Here is an 18,120-nt window from a genome sequence, read left to right on the forward strand (position 1 = left end):
TTATAAACTCTTCTTATGTGGTTGCTATAAACAAACACACAGAGTGATTTTAAATCCTGTTTATTGTCAACATGAGGGTGGGTTCTATGTGTAGCATATTTGCAGAGCAGTAGAACCAAAGTACATAAGACTAAGTGGATTTCTCTCCAGCAAGGGAGGAAGGTACTATACTATCTGGGAAGGAAAAATTCACAACAAATAAAATACATTTGCCATGTAAACTGAAATGCAGCTACTTAGGCATGTTTATACTATGTTGGGTTTTGTTTGCTTGTTTTACCAATGCATGTTACCAGACCACTGTATACTGAAATAAGACAGTTGAAAAGCACAGACCAATTTTTACCCTGCATATTCATATCCATTTGGAAAACTTCACAGCAATTTCATGCTATCATCAAGTCAATTAGATAATCACTCTCTTAATATTGTATCAGGGTACTGGACAGTGAAACTACTGTATATCAAATGAAACCTTGTTTGTACTTTGTCTATATAACTCATTTCTTTCCAGTTTCTCTCAAAAGGATTTTGAAAAGGCTGATATCTAAAGATCAACTGGTTTTCCTTAAGCCTTGAATTTGAAGACTCTTATTAAATATACAAGTTTCAAATATGAAGATAAATGTACAATCTTCGGGTACCTTAAAAAAATTTACTATAATCCTAGAAAATAAAAACAAAGTAGGTTCTAAAGCAAGCCCTAACAAAACAAAACAAAACAAAAACAAAAACAAAAAAAACCACCACACCAAAACACAACTGCCTCCCCCCGAGAAAAAACCCCAACAAACCCACCTTCTTTTAAACCTGGATTTAGACTAGATCAGAACAAGAACTGCTACAGAAAGCTCTGGATACTGAAGAAAGAAGCATTGGTAATTACTCTCAAAAAGTTAATAGATAATAATTTTTCTTAACAAGATATCAATGGTATTGTGTATCAATGGAATTAACTAAATTCATATGAAAGACTAAAAATCTCTGAGCTCCTGATCCACATAAAAGCAGATGACCAGAAAGAGAGCGAGCATTGCGAAAGTAGAGGTAGAGGGGTTATGACTACAACAGCATGATCAAATGAACAATTAGAAGAATTTTCTTTCTGAAATAACAGAATTGATACAGTATTGTTTACTTCCTGTCCTAAATTTGCATTGCATGATACAATTTAGTGACATATACAGTGCCCAATCTTTTCACTAAAGTGTATGATACTTCTTGTAAACGTAACACATTCTGTTAATTTCATTAAGAGTGTTCATGCGTTCTTTACCAAAGAAGATAAAAGACACACAAAACACTTGATGCTTAAGAGTAGAAACAGCTTCAGTGGCCTAGTTATATTTTTACTGAAAGCTGGATTCTCTTTCTGGGTTGTCACAGGTGATCTTCTCTGCCAGTCTTGTTAACACATTCTCTCAAGCAGCTTAATAGAAGAATTTTCATATGGCCCCACATACCACTTATGCCAGCGTCAAAGCAGTATTTAGAACCTCTAAGAAACTGTTTGCATTTTAGAACTGATGTCTGAATTAGCACTGGATTTGACAGGACACAGTAATAACATGTAGGTCAAAGCTGAATCCTGTTACAATTACACAGGGTAATTAAAAGCAATTACAGGCCTGCAGCATTTCTACTTTAGCTCCTTGTTCTCCACAGATGTTTTGGATTCCATATCAAACATGTGATGATGGATTGCCTAACCTTATTGTAGCGATGGCATTATTTCAGTTCAGATTTAAACACATTTTATTCTACCTGGAATAGGTTGTACAGGCTGTATGAGCTCTGGCTGTTTGAGAGGATTTCCAAAATAGACAAACCACTCTTTCACGAAAGAATAGGCTCCACCTAAAAAAAGACAGAATTGGATCAGTAAGTCAAATGCAAGTATTGACACTAGTGTAAAAGTCAGAAGCAGCAGTGATAGGGATTCTAAAGTAATGGGAGGCATTTGAAATTACTTATTTGCTCAGCTTCTTAAAAAACAAACAAAAAAAAAATCAGTTTTGGCATCTTTGCGACAGATGATCAGAACAAATGAAGAAACTCTGAATTATGCACTATAAACATGAGTTTGGAGTTGGGAACTGTAACCATAAATGTAAGTACTAGTCTGTGGAAAACATTCTAAAACGGCTTACAGACAATTTTAGGCCTTCCCATTTCAAGGCACTTCAGGAAGCTATGAAGGCATCTCACATAGCTTAGGGACCCACATGAGCTGTCTCAGTCTCCCAGGGCTGTCACACTGCCACATATTGCAGTCAGTCCTTAATATGATTCTCCTCCCAACTTGCCCTGATGTTTCCTGTGTCAGGGTTTAAGACAAAATCTTTATAAGGCCTTGATGGCTATTTGAAAGCTGACAGCAATGGAGTCATGCCACCATCAGATGCAGAGCTTTTACAGCCCGTTGTTCCAGACCTTTTATCTAGTATAAAGGGATTGTTTATGCATAATAGCTCAAGTGGTTTCCTACCCCCTAACTTCAGCTCTACCCCGCCCTCCAATAAAGAGTAGGGAGCCTCTCAAATTAAAAATTTCACTGCTTGAGTTGTGCATCTAACTACTTGATGCTTAGGGAAGAAAAAAGGAAAAAAATATCCTTAGAAGAAACTAAAACATTTAAGATTTTTTGAAATGCAGCCTACCTAATTTCCAGTAGTCAGCTCATAATCGTTCCAACGCAAGTCACCCTTAAAAAACCCTACAATAATTATTGTTATGAATGGTGCTTCTGCATTCTGTACAGATACTGCTTATGGTGACCTTGTTATAGTGCCCTAAATTTCCACTCTCTGAAGTCTGGTAAACAGTATGAAGCAGACAGATTTAGTTAGTCCTGGGCAGTTGGAATAGTGTTTCCAAATCTTTTCCAGGCAAATCTTACAGGTTTCCCACCCATGTCACTTTCCAGATTCACAGAGCTGTATCTAATTCCTTCCAGCTCTCGCCCAGTGCTGAGGCCAATCTTTACAATTTCTGCCTTTTATCATCAATTCCAATCATCCTGCACTTTATTGCACAACTATTTCTGATGCCACATTATGAACCCTAATGAAAAACTTCACCTAGCTTAAAATAAACCAAACCTCTCCAACACTCTCCTTCCTTTCCCTCCACCACCCAAAAAGTTCAGTCACATAAATTTCCTGATCTCATTCATAGCTCAACACTGCAAATGACTGTTGGCATGAATGAATGAGCAGAAATGCCTCAGATGGAGTTCTAGTGTCAGGGATAAAAGAGGCAGGGGAAAAGAACACAACAAAATCTGGTTTAAAGCCCTGCTTCTTCCTTCCCCATTGACCTGCAGCACAAACTCCCAATGACGGTGAGGGGCTGAAGAACCAACTGCTGGACTCTAAGGGACAGCATTACACCTGGCTTGCCACACTTCACTGTTCAAAAACTGATGACATTAAGAATAAAATGAGAAACACACTGAGGGAGAAAAAAAAAAGCCTTCAATGGCACATTTCAGTAGCTGAATAGTCTCACATCTTGAATATAAATCATTGCCTACGATAATGCTATTTCACTAAAAAAAACAACCAAACCTCCAATTTAATATCCTGAAGTCACTTTCAGAAACATTTTGATATTTTAGCATTCTGGTTTAAGATTTATTATGTAAATTATTCTGCTTTATTCAATCTATTCAGCTCACTCAGCCTCTCAGATTTTAGCCTGGCTTCTTACAGAAGCAAACCTAATACAATTAGGACATCTGTCTTATAATTAATTCATGGATGCACTGCTCTATTTCAACTAAGCCTGACGGAGGGGAAGAGATTTCAAATGTATTAAAATCCTAAACATCTTGTGAAACTGGTGACTCAGCTGACAGAGATCCTGTTAGAACACCAACTGAAAGAAAGATAGGAAAGTCAAGTCACCTGTTGTATCCGAATGCACTGGATGTATGCAAATCAATATACAAGTAGTTATAGAGCAGAGTAAAAAGGTAGATGGCATTAGGGGAGAGCAGAAGGCAACAGGGAACATACTTAGGAACACCATATATTGCTGGAGGGGTTTGTCAAAGACATGAGGAGAAGTTAAGAAGATGCTAGGAAGAACATGGAAATACAAAAGCTTTGCTGAAGGGAAGCTGGCACGGAGAGCCACTCTTTATAAGTTCCACAACTCAGAACAACTTATCAAAATGTCTCTCAATTCCATATTCCTATAACTATTTTTATATCACCATTGAGCTCAAGCACAATACAGAAGTCAATAGGAAACCTCTAGTTTTGCTCTTTTCATGTATGTGAATGTTGGTACCGGACATAACACCCCATCAGCATTGTGCTTTTCACTATTACAGTCCATTAGTAACAGAAGTACATTACTGTTCACATAAGTAGCCAAATAAATATAGCGGAAAGCAAGGTCCTGCAAACTGACAGCACATTAACATACCAAAACCAAAACACAGACACGACTACTAAATGCCAACCCTCCCTGCATGGAAATATCTCTGGGGAAAAAAAAAAACAAAAACAAAACCAAACAATTTTTCAAACTTCTTTTCCTACAATGCACATACAGAGTCATCACCAGTGAAATTCAAAACCCAGCAGTTCCTTTCTTTAAATAGATTCTAAACTACCTGTGGAAGCCGCAAATTTCAACCATGTGAAGAAAACCACACACAAGAAGTTGGAAATACTGTTATGTGTGCTCCTCTACACCTGAAACCCTCCTAAGTCACTGGTGGTAACTGGCAAAAAATCTGCTAATGGACTGGTTTTGACAGTGTCCAAGTGAGGATCAGTCTGGCCTGCTAATGTCAAAACTGGGAGTGATGACAGAACTTCCAGGAGCTGGCCATGAGAAGCCAATGGCCACACACGGGGCATTACATAACCCCCTTGTTGGCACCAGTCACGCAGATGCGGGTATTTCTTCCACGGACTGAGATAGTGCCTAAACCTGTTGGCTTTCTTCTGAATTCTTTGCACACAAAACGGCAAGCCTGGCTGGACTATCAAGGTGCACCATTTACTGTTATTTTCCCCTCTTTCTTGAACTTTCTAATAGTACTATTTTTCTAAGAAAGATGCTAAAAGTTAGCAATTTATATATCACTATATGCAATATTCTACATAATGATCAGAAATTACACAATTCATTTTGAAGATACTTTTAAAATACACAGGCAACAAATACCATGTTATCAGTATCACCATCAACCCCTTATTTATTTTTGTAGGATCAAAAATAAAGCTGTGATTCTAACAACATTTCCACGAGTAAAGGTACACACATGCTTACCATATACCAAACTAATCCAAAGGCATAGTTTCACGAGTAATTCTTTCAGCAGCACTGCTACCTTTTATAGGTGACCTGACACTGATTTGCTCACTCCCACTCCCTGCCATTCCCTTGGGCTGTTTCACCACAGCTGTTTGTGGCTACAGAGTCAGATGGGGAAATAGAACCATGTTAGTTACCTGACTGCAAGAAAGGGAGAGAAGAGAGAGAGGAGGGGAACTATTTTTAGTTCTCAAATTGGGCTACCACACAGCTGCACAAACAGCTGCACCAGCACAACTGAGAGGTTGCATGGGGACTGAAATAAGCGTCTGTGCGAAAGAATTAGCTAAACTGGCACTGACAGCAATAGAAACGCGTATCAAGCTATGGCTCCAGGCAAAGTGGTTTGATCTAGATGGGTGACTTCAAAGGATATGACAACAACCATCTCCTGTGGATTTTTGGGTTTCTTAGGCACTCTCAACCTAGACATTCAAAACCAATGGTTTCTTGTTTCAGGACAGAGGGAGCAATTTCCTTTTAACCTGTTCTTACTAAAACTGTAACTGCTGCTTTTACTATCTTGCTTTGCTATCCCTATTCAACAATATTCAACAGTAAATAAGCAGATTTGCAAACTGCAAGGAAGTCATTTTCCAGCACTGCAATCTTGTAACTGAGGAATCTTAAAGAATACAAAAGAGGATCACTAACACATCTCCACTGCAAACTAGAACACTGTATAGAGTTAGCCAAGATAGCTTCAAATGAGCTACATTAACTCTATCACAATGGCAGCAGACTCCACATGGACTAATTTAATTGGTTGACTCCTTCCAACAAGCTTCTTTTAATGCTAATCCAAAGTATTTTTACATTATACTACAACCTACGTACAGTGTAAATTATTTCTTCCCCTCCTACCCCTCACTGAATTACAAAAGTCAACTTAATCTCATCTAAGGGAAACTGACAAAGGATTCTACTTACTTTAAGAACAAAAATTCCATGTAGTTCCATCAGCAAGTTCATAAACAAAAAATAATGATTACTTTTACTTATGAATTCTCACACAGGCTCTAATTAATGACCTACACACTTGACTTAGAAGCAACTATACACTGGAATACAAAAACAACCCATGAACTCCTAGGAACTGATGCAGTTAAAGCAGTTAGAGGTAAATACATGCACTAAAAATGCAAATTTAATAGGAGTGCCCATGCAAACACACTCTACCTACCTTTTGGGAAGGGTTAAGGATTGAGGGTGCACAAGTATGATTTACTTTAGAAAATTAACTCTGGAATTTGAAGCAAACTGAGAACAAATAATACATGTTAACTGTGGTTTTATTCTAAAATCACTTTCATAAAAGAAGACCTCTTTCCATTCAAATTTCTTTTCAACAGGATTATAAATTAATGTTTCAGTACTTCAATTCTAATCTTCTTTATCTGAGTACTACAAACACTATAACATAAATGCAAATCCGCCTACCACCCTGCCGTCTCACAGCAACAATTGTTAATTAGCAGTTTTGGTCTGGATGTTTCTGAAAACATCAATGAATATCCTACTACTTAGAAGAATAAATAAAACCCAACCAAGTTATAATTATCTACAAAATTTAGAGGCAGTAGGCCAAAAAATGAGAAATGACAGATGTGCATGATTACTGATGAGATTTCTGTTACTCTCTCCAAATGATTATCATAGAATGGTTTGGGTTGGAAGGGACCTTAAAGCTCATCTAATTCCAACCCCCCTGTCATGGGCAGGGATACTTCCCACAAGACCAGGTTGCTCAAAGACCCATGCAGCCTGGCCTTGACACTGCCAGGGATGGAACATTCACAACTTCTCTGGGCAACCTGCGCCAATGTCTCACCACTCTCATGGTGAAAAATTTCACCCTAATATCTAATCTAAATCTACTTTCATTCATATTAAAGCCATTCCCCTTGTCTTATTACTACAGGCCTTTCTACAAAGTTCCTCTCCAGCTCTCTTGTAGGCCTCCTTTAAGTACTGGAAGCTGCTCATGTTGAGCTTCTTATCTACCAACATCCCTACTATGTAAACTCTGAATCAGTATTTCCTATTGTTTAGGGTTTTTTTCCTATTATGGAACAACATCAACCTCTAGCTGCTGAAGCAAGCCAGGTATTTAATTACCTTTCTGCGGCTTTCTAAGCACATAGTTTGAATATTAGGTTTGACGGCAGTGCACTTTCATCAATAAAATGTAAAGTGACTCCCAAGAAGAAACAACATATTGAAAAGAATAAAAGTTCAGTGCATTTTTAATTTTCAACTCACTGCCTAAAAGACACTGTAAAGATAACATTTAACTAATAGGAGTCTTAAGAATATAAAATTTCTTCAAGATGTGAATAAAGGATTCTCTGTCTTAAAGCAGAAGAATGGAAGCACACATATACACACAACTGCTACAAAGCTGCTACTTATACCACTGGATAAAGAAATCATATTGTACGTTGATAAAAGAACTAATAATCACCGGCCTGACTACTTGCATTAGTGTTACTACAGTAACTATATTTGACTATCCGCTGTTCCTAAAATTGCAGACTTAAAAGCAACAGAAGGTAGGACTCCAACAGTGCATAACTGTTTTGCAGAAGTGCAAAAAACCCACTAATTCATCAGGAGCTACACTTATCAATACAACATAAGGTTTCATATTCTCTCAAACTTTTAAAATCTTCTAAATGTCACTGTTCTGCTCAATCTGTTGCTCATTAACAACGTTCACAGCTTCCCACTTAACAAGCAAAAACCCCCAATTTTAAAAAAAAACTCCTTAAAAGCACTGAAATTGAACAGCATTTAGAAAACCTGCAATCTCGTTGTCACATTTTCTCTTTATTCTTTAAGAAGTGCATTCAGCAGCCCACAGTTTTTATCCTGAATTCCATGCTGATGTAGCCACTGAAAAAATGAACTCAAGATTTCATATTTCAAAACTGAAAGTATACTTGAATAGTGGTATAAGTAGTTTAATCCTTACCTTTTCCAGATTCCAACAAGATAGAATAAACATGCTGACGAGCAGGGCGGTAGATAAGTGCCTGTCCAGGAATCTCTGTATCGGATTCATCTTCCAAAGAGTTGCTGCATTCAATCTCTCCCTTACTCAGGATATTGAAGATCGTGTAATTTTCAGATTGGACATGCTGTTCTTTAGCTAACTGTTCAAAGAAAGAAGGAGGCATTATCTCCAAAACTAAGGAAGATTAAAAACTAACAAAATGTATTCACTGTTCAAGGAAACAGTACTTTCTCTAGCAGTGTAAATGGAGTGAACGGCCAGGGTTGGAACAAGTGCTTTTTGAGGTAACACCAGTATAGTGTACTTTCAGACATCTACCTCTCTGGGGACAGGAATCCCCAGGAAAACCATCATTGCCTTTCTTAGCCCCTCCCTGAATTCTTAAAACTTCGGCGGGGGGTGGTTAATGACAGTTTTTTAGAGAGTAATTATTCTTAAAATGAATTCTGAATTCAGACACAGAGAAATGAGCTGCCCTTCTTTAGTCATCTGAAAATGTATGTTCCCTCTTTAAATAGTGACTGAAGGCACAACAAACCCCAAACTTTTAATGCAAGATGAAATATGTAAGACAACTCCATTTCTTTCCTGAGCTGACTTTGCAGAGTATACATTGTAGTGAAATTAGTATACTTACCTTCACCACACTTTTACTTTGCAATAGCTTTTCCCCAAGAAAACAAATACAATCTACTCTAGTGAGGAACACCAGGCCTGCAGGCTGCTGCTGAAAAGCTGAACTGCATCATCACCCAGGCTGCATATTAACCATGCACTGCATGCAGATACATCTGGCTACAGCAGCTGGCTACAAGCAGCCTCAGTATCAACAGCGACCGATGGTCTGAAGCAGCGTTGGCGCAGAAGCAGTAAAGCTACTCTCAGCCAGCGCAGAATTTCAACCAGGAACACTTGTAACTTGGACTGGCCAAGTGCAGAGCCAGACTTTCTACTTCACAACCTCAGACCAAAACCATGGGAGTGTTCAAACAGTTGAGCTGAGCCAATTTTTTCCATGGAGTACCACTAATAAATTCTCCAGGACCTGTGCCATATGGTGAGCAGGCACAGAAGTTTCTCTGCTCTCCATTCCCAGCATGTGTCACCTTATTTGAATTATTTGGGTTGTGCCATCCATACAGCTATGTCACTAGAAATTACCAGACCGCTGGCCAGCTCAAAATTCACCATTTCTGCAGAAATCCAGTATCTGCAAACCTGGGAACTCAGCAGGTCAAAGCTGCAGTCAATTAACGAGTCATTACTGATCAAAACTAATTCTGCTGAAATGTCATATTTCCAGAAGAAATTCTCACATAAAATCAATGACAGGCTTCCGTACACAATGCCAATCAACAAAACTTTTTTTTTTTTTTATAGTAATAAATCAATGGTTACTCTGGAATAAATACTTCTGCATTTTTACTATATGTAAAATATACTAAAAATATATAATCCCTCAAATCTACTTTGGTATAAAACAAAAACCAAATAGTTAAGTATTTCTCAGCATCATTTGAATGAAGCATTGAACCATTTCATATAAACCATAAGATGTTTTTATCATCATCTGAAAATACTAGTTTGCCAATAATCTTCACATCCTTAGGTAGTGAAAAAATACAAGCTGATTTCAAAAGAATTGCTGTATTCAATGCTGTATCTTGAAAAATATTTCTGATTTACACCTACAGTCAGGCAGAAAGTTACATTCTTTTCAGGGAGAAGCAGGAATGTGTCTTCAAAGTTGGAACTGAGCTGTGTATGTCATTTACGTGCAGTTCAGATTATGTGCAAGGTAAGCAGAACTACATATGGTTTTCAAAATATGCAGTAAAGCACACCCACTACAAATACAACATTTAAACACCTGTAACAAAACCAAATGACAAGTTAACATGCCTACAACTTTGCATGCAATTTCCCTGGCCCAGGGGTTGGCTTAACATAGGAATTATGCAGCAAGTGAGGCATTCTTCAGTGGAGTTTCTAAACATTATTATTTTATTACAGCAGTAGCTCAGCATGACACTAGAGAACTATAGCTCTTCAAATGAAAGATCAAGGCTAGAAATAATAACCACTTGTCATAAAGACCGCATGGCTCATTTTCTTAAGGAGTAAGGATATTACCACTATTGTTCTAGCCACAATCCAACCTAGGTAATTACATTCTGGCCAATTTTTCCTTGCACTTCAATTGTAAACAGTATTTTTCAACACTTTATTAAGATGCAGGGTTGCTGCTTGTTTTTTTTCTTTTAAGTAACATCTTTATTTAATGATTTCAGTTGAAAGTGACATGTATTGTGCCTATGTGTGGTTAATAAAAACACCCAAATCTATCTGCAGCTTAGCTGAAATGAGCATTGCATAAGTTACAATGTAGTTTTAAAATATTTTTAGAAAAAAATTTGTAAATTTTAAGATTATTTTAGAGTAATATGAGGAAACAGAAAGACTAATTTTTAAATAAAATGTTCAACATAACAGACAGAAAAACAAGGTGCTCTATCTGAAGTCTGTAGGGACCTAACAAAACAGGGAGCAAGAGATGACCAATATAGGGTCTAAAATACACCAGAGTATCTCTGCCCATATGTGAAGCCATTAGTGAAACTTGCTAGTGCATCTCTGTCCTAGAATTAACAAGCCCCTCAAAGTGCTTTTGGTTCCTTCATGGACAATAAATCTGAATGATAATTAACCTGATCCAAAAATCACAAAATACAGATTTATAGGAAGTTTCCTCATCTCCTCCACAAGAACAATTTCAACTCCTGCATTCTTAGCACAGCTCTCTTTGGTATTTCGACTGCATGTACCAGGTACAGCCAAGAAGACCACTAAACAGCTGTAGCTGACTTGCGGATGCTCAAAGAATAACTGTATCATTACATTGTGCAATACATGGCAAATACTCTCTAAGCTCAGCTACAGGCCTATACAGAAGTCATTCCCCATTATTTGAACTGCTTGATGCTTCAGAAAGAGAGGAACCATCTGCTTTCATGGTGATGCATGTAAGAGTCCTAACCATGGCTGTACTTAACAGACAATAGATTTTGCTCAAGCAAATTTCAATCAATAGGTTCGGTGTACTCATTACTGACTTCCACTAAATAGTCGTGGCATCAAATGACCATGAAGCTTTAAAAAACAAGGTACCTGAAAGACTTCTTTATCTTGACACATGGCTGTTTCTTGTTGAAGGGAAAACATTTGGCAACTTGTTACTTTGGGAGGAATCCATGGAGACTGCTGCCCAGGTAAAAGATAGGACTCCACTCCTCTGCAAAGCAATGTCTTGTCTGATCCCAGAGGCAGAATGTCTTCTAAGTGCTTCAGGCTGCTGTATGACCATGGAACTTTTGAGATGTAATTTGCTACAGCAAAAAATATGTTTGTTCTTCTGTTGTAGCTGTTATTCTTACGGGGACTGCTGACTAAACATTTATGCCAAAAGCCTTCCAACAAGTTTTCTGGAACAACATCATTGCCAAGCAAGCAAGCAAAGAGAGGGAGGTGTGTCAAACTAAGACCCAATACACGACAAAGATCTTCTCGAGAGTACATAACAGTGACCAGCCTGTCCAAACAGAGCTTCCCAATGGAAAAGTAGGGGCATGTATTATAGATGAGGTAGTCACTATCTTGCCCAAGAATTCCTATGCAGTTATGTTGCAAACCATATGCAGCCACTTCAAAGTCTGCCTCCCGCAATGTGCATACTGTTTTTTGACCAAGTGACTTCAGGGCAAAGCGTGTAAAAGTAGGCAAAGCTGAAGGCATCACAAACATTTCTCTCCCTGGTTGTTTCCTGTGAGTCTTGATAAACTGAAATATTCTGGCTATCTCCTTGTTATTCTGCAACCTCCGTTTGATCCACTCATCTCTCTTTTTCGATTCTACCACTCCGTCAAAGAAAAACACCAACTTGATACCAGCTGCCATAAAAACTTTAATAAAATCCTCTAAAACGGCAAGGAACTCCCGCCACTGGCCACCACACACCCAGGATTCTGGTGTGTACCAGTATTTAACACAACTCATGGCATCTACTACGATAACAGGTGAAGAATCAGGATGATCGATGCAATGTTTTTGTGCCATTTCTCTCAGATCTACAGTCCTGCATGCATCAGGGCAAACTCTTTCCACAAATCCCTGCAAACCTTTAATACCCATGGCTGATCTCTGAAACTCACAGCAGTCTGAAAGAAGAAGAACAAAAACAATATTCTAAATGCAATACTGAGAAACAGAATTATACAATAAAAAAACCCCAACAAAACATACAGCAAAACAAAACAAGGCAAACAAAACAAAAAATAACAACCAAAGAGCGCAGAAACAGAACTGTTATTTTTCTTTTTTTGATGATAGCTTGCTTTGCTGTCCTGGCCTTTATACAGTTTGAACCAGTTTTCTTCCCATCAACAAACTGGATGTAAGTGCCCATTCACTTTCCCTTCCACTTCTATTTTTCTGTCACTGAAAACTATAAATATCTAAAGGTTTTCTTAAGTACAACTCAAATTCAGATTAATAGAAAAAAATATATAAATTTAGAAATATAGAAACTGCTAGAAAACCAAGTACAGACATAATTAAAAGCTATATAACACCTGAGTGTACAACACAGGAATTAACGGCTTGATTTTCACACTAAATAGTATACAAATGTCTTTAACTGAAGTCAGTGGGAAAATACTAGTAACTTTGGTAATCAGTCTTGTGCCTTGATTATGCAAATGGCTCAGTTACCATCTGAGTTTATAGACAGTAGTCCACTGATATGGCACTAGTTGCAATACCTATCAGTTCTGCTTCAAACCAGAAATTCAATCCATTGTACCATTCTGTCTTTTGAAGACATAATTTTCAAGACCTGTTTAAAGAATTAGAGGTTTACCTATATTTTGTGAATCTACAAATCTGGTTATCATTAATAATAATATTAATGAATAAGTTAATATATTAAATGGGATTTCTAATACGCAGAGCACTTTGAACCAATCTATTTTAAAAGACACGCAGGTAAACATAGCTAGAGATTAAACAATTACAAATCGAATAAGCTTATTTTCAGTTTGGGAAACATCAAAAGACTGAAGAGAGTCTCCGAATTCTGTGGTAGAACTTAATAGCATACCAAACGAACCAATTTATGGGTTCTGTAGAGTAAGTTATGGGATAAAATAAAAACATTGATTACCTCCATTTTTATTTCTAGAAATCACAAGTTTGGCACAACCTCCACCACAGATGTGCTCCTCCCTTTACCACAGCATCAGTCTCCTCTACCACAGCACTATTTTATTTTACAGGTCCTTCCAATGAAAAACAGAAGTAACAAGCTCCATCAAGCTTTGTTTTCTTCTTTATTCTCAGAAAATATGTTGGGCTTATTTTGATTTTATTCAAAAGTCAAATCCTTTTCTCAGCTAAACAGCAAAGGATTTCACTACATTTTAATTGAACAGGTAAGATTTTTCCTGGTTTTCACACTATGAATTTCTGACATTTCAAGAACAGGTTGTCTCCAGAGTGTTACAAGATACACACTTAACCGTTTTCATAAAGAAAAAAAAGAAAGCTGAATTCACAAAACCACTGTGAACAGATAACTTTTAAAGGTATTCCTGAGCCTGCAGAGCTTAAAGAACTAATAATCTCTACCACCCTCTTTAATCTCAGGACCATAGTTTGAGTTGGAAGGGACCTTTTAAAGGTTATCTGGTTCAACCCCCAGTGCAATGAGCAAGGACACCTTCAACTAGATCATGTTGCTCAGAGCCCTGTCCAGCCTCACCCTGAATGTTTCCAAGGCTGTGACATCTACCAGCAATGCGGGCAATCTGTTTCAGTGCTTCACCACTCTCATCGTAAAAAAATGCCTTCCTTATACAGTGTAATACGAAATAAATACAAAATAAAGCTGAGAGCATACAGCAGACCTCAGTGTTACAAAACCAGAAATAAACATGTATGAATGTACTTCATAGCTGCATATGGACACAAGCTAGGACCCTGCTCTCTCTACAATATTACTTCCAGTGTTACCTGAGTGTCCTTAAGGCTCCAGACATTTGCTTTTCCAGGAAAGCTGCACCTCTAATTCAAAGCAGTTTTGAGCACTGGTAGGCTATTGGTTCTTATTACTCTCTATGGAGACCTAGCAGTGGGTATGAAGGCCATCATCTTTCAGACATTAACACATGCTGTCAGATGAAATGATCTGAGTTCACTACACAGACGCCACGTCTGAGCAAACTTTAGTTATGATTCTGCCCATAGAGGCAACATGACTCGAGCAGTAAGCGTGGTAAACAACTACCAGCTATAAGTTACTATACAGTTACCTACCATATTGTAGTAAATGGAAACAAACATTTTTTCACCTCCTCACACCTGTATTTGAAGCACTCCTCTTGCCTAGCAATTGACACAAGTCTATGATAGTTTATCGGGAAAAAAAAAAGTCAATTTTAGTTTAATCAAGAGCAAGTTCACATCCAAACAATAAGCAAGCACCTTGGCCACTATCTGCATTTTAATATTACTATCAAACACATTGAAAGCATAATAAAGAGTGGAGAAGGGGGTGTATTTTCTCCACGAACTGAAATAACCAAAAACACTCCCTCTCACTCCGTTTTATACAGACACAAAACTTTGTAGAGATGACCCCTACATGATACCCCTAGATTTCACTTTGTCAGCCACCAACCATCACAACACAAAGTTTATTACACCCATGGTAACACACAGTACGGCGAATGGCTGCTAGCAGCGATGTTCACAGTAACAGCTTTAGCCCTCACAACAGCCCACAGCACAAGGGACGAGGAGCAAAGCCCTCTACTTCTGACGCACTGCCAGGCTCGCAGCCCCGCTGCCTTGAAGGGCCGGAGCCTGCGGTCCCGGGCCGCCCCACAGGCGAGGGCCGAGGCCTGCACCCCGCGAGGCCATGCAGCACCCGGGCCAGGTTAGGGGCGAGAACCGGGGCTCCAGTCACCCTCACGGCGCACAAACAGCCCCAGCATCCACCTGCTTCCCCCAGGCCCGCGATGCGTGCCCATGAAGCAACCGCCCGCTCCCTCATAACAGCTCCCCGGCACTGACCCGAGCCTGCGCTTCCGCTTCCCGCGGGGTGGGGCTACGCATGCGCTTGGGGTCTGCACAGACCGGGGGGGCCGGGCTGTAGGTGCTGTGGCTGCTGTGTCGGTGGCCACTCCCCGGCCTTTCCCGGTCTGGGCCAGCCGGCTGCAGCGAGTCCCTCCACACGGCAGCGACGCGGGGCCAGGGTGGCCAGAATGGTGCCCCCCGCCCGAGCCCCGCCCGCGGCCTCGTGTCCCTGGGCTTTGTACGGCCGCAGTAGGCCCGGAGGGACCGTTGTACCCGAGCATGTTGGGACCGGGCGGGAGGCACACGGGGGGAGATGGAAGAGTCGCGCACCGACACTGCGGGCCCCCGAGTCGTCCAGGGCAGGTTTATGTGACCCCGTGGCGCTGGCATCGGGTAGACAAAGCTGCCCCGGCAGCCGGGGCCTTGGCTTGGCTTTGCTCGGCCCTCTCCGGCGGAGGGGAGGCCCGTTTCCCCCGGGGCACTGGCCTGGCTGCAGGCGTGCGGGGAGCGCGACCCGCTTCCACCCCGCCAGCAACAGGTGGGGAGACCTGAATAACTCCACATCTCGGGGGGAAGAGGGACGCAGGGGAGCCGGTGGGGGATTAGATCAGATGTTATTGCCGGTGAAAAATTAAACAGAGCAGTGCTCTGGGGAGCGCAGATTAATATATTTGGTGACTCGGCGTGCACAAAGCCTCGCCATTGTGGCCGTGTCTGAATGCCTGTGAATAGGATGGAGCATATGTGGCCTGTCACCGCAGGTGCCCACATCTGTTCATCTCCGGGCAGATGCTCTCAGAAAAGGGGAGAGCATTTCCAAAAGCTCGGGCCCGCCCCATCCATACCCATCCTCTTTCTCATAATCACCTTCTGCAAAAGAGTTTCTGCCCCCACCTTCTCCTTCCCCCCCTCTCCCCTTCCCCTCACACGGAGAGATGAGAAAAGAAATAAAAACGACTCAGATTGGAAGAGGCTTGGAAAGCCCTGGAAACATACACTCAGACTGCACCCTCCACCCCCAGAGTTTATTAGCAGCAGGTTTTGCGCAGCAACAAGATGTGCACACCGTGCCAAGGGGGCTGCGGGCCACAGGGGAACAGAAAACCCCTTCACGCATGCAAAGCAGTACAGTGCAGCAGAACGCTGGGCTGGTGTCGCAGAATGAGAGGAGCCTGTGCAGCTACTCTCTGGAGTGGTGGTTACAGCTGCGATGATAGAGTTCTGGCTTAAGATGATGATTAATAAAACCAGGGAAAAGAGAAGAGGGGTTTCCCTATGAGAACTGGTGAACGCAGTGAATACTGCTACCAAGGTTAGTAGCAGAAGGGAATCTTTCCAGCCATCCAGTGAAATCTCATGGCTGGAATGCAAAACATTTTTCTGAGAAGTGTCATCATGTTTTTTTATCCCGTGTATATGACGGGAGTCTGACTGCTCACCCTTCCTGCGCTGTGACACCATGGCCAAGACAAACCAGGCCTCTGCACTGCACAGGGGTGTATGCCAGGCTTGCCTAATGGCGTGATGGGTGCTGGGGCACAGGGCAGATCTCAGGACCACGGAAGGAATGCAAACGCAATCCGTGGCTTCTAGTGTAGAGAAGATCGCTAGTGTCTTTGGATTTCGAGGGGGGCAAAGAGCTCCCCAAAACGCGAGGCCGTACTTCTCCCTGGCGGGGCACGGGTGCAGGTGTTGGGAACGTTTGAATCGCTGCATCCCCGAGCAGAGATCAGGAAGGGGGGGAGGCGGCGGGAGCACCCGGCCCGGGGCACCCACGAGAGGCTTCGGGGAGGGTGCTATTCCTGACCGAGGGCAGCAAGGCGGGGGAAGCCTCCTTCCCCCGAGCCCCTGATGTCCCCTCGTCGCCGAGAGGCCCCACGGCTCTGCCCCCTCGAGCGGGCGGTGCTCCTCTGCTCCCGGAGCAGCGGCAGTGTACGCACACGGGTGACCAATTTGATCCATCGTAGTTTCCCACGAAGAAAATCCCGTCGGAAGCAAGCCAGGGAGCAAACCCAAACAAACAAGTAGCGCAGGGGAACGGGACGGGGGGAGGGGGGTGGTGGTGGTGGGGATGTTCTCGCTTTCTCCTCGTGTGCAATCAGTAAAACACATATAGGGGCCACTTCGGGATTTGCCCAGGGAAGGGTTGGAGAGCAGCTGGCTGCAGTAATCTCCTCGGGAGACAAAGGAATGCCCCGTCCCAGGATCACAGGTAAACACACAACCATTGTCATGAAAATGAGGGGCTAGGATAGGGCCGGAGCAGATGATTTGCGATTTGAAAAAGGGGGCTGGGGGAGGAGGGAAGGCCCAGAGCTGCTTATCTATCATCTGGCCTCGCTGTGTGCCAGCTGAGCCACGCGACTGCCCTTTCTTATTCTAATCAGCACATGCCTTTGCAACTTTGGGCTAACCTACACGCTAAACTTCTTAATCCCCCTCCCCGCACACGGCAAGGCCGGCAGAGCTCCCTTGCGGCACCTCCGCGCCCCCCGCCCTCCCGACTCGGCTCGGGTTGGGGCGCTCGGCGGCGGGGCCCCGGCCAGAGCCCACACCCCGGGCACGCCGCCGAGCGCGGGGCCCGAGGGGGAGGCAGAGCCCAGGCCCGGCGGCGCCCCGCCTGCCCTGCCCTTGCTCTC

At 41.7% G+C, this 18,120-nt stretch overlaps 1 protein-coding gene across 10 annotated transcripts in view; it reads right to left on the reverse strand.

The window, feature by feature from the left end:
- FAM120B (family with sequence similarity 120 member B) overlaps positions 1-15,507 on the reverse strand; it is a 55,029-nt gene extending 39,522 nt beyond the window's left edge. For 5 of the 10 annotated variants that reach the window (XM_065680354.1, XM_065680356.1, XM_065680351.1 and 2 more), the window contains exons 1-4: positions 15,404-15,462; positions 11,519-12,564; positions 8,309-8,489; positions 1,763-1,857 (exon numbers count right to left, since the gene is read on the reverse strand). In XM_065680354.1, the coding sequence (XP_065536426.1) occupies positions 1,763-1,857; positions 8,309-8,489; positions 11,519-12,564; positions 15,404-15,458 (1,377 nt within the window). In that variant the 5' untranslated portion in view covers positions 15,459-15,462. The other 5 variants (XM_065680355.1, XM_065680352.1, XM_065680357.1 and 2 more) reach the window with 4 other exon arrangements.
- Positions 15,508-18,120: the final 2,613 nt, after the last annotated feature.

Source organism: Lathamus discolor, chromosome 5 (assembly GCF_037157495.1).
Source record: "Lathamus discolor isolate bLatDis1 chromosome 5, bLatDis1.hap1, whole genome shotgun sequence".
Classification (NCBI taxonomy): Eukaryota; Metazoa; Chordata; class Aves; order Psittaciformes; family Psittacidae; genus Lathamus; species Lathamus discolor.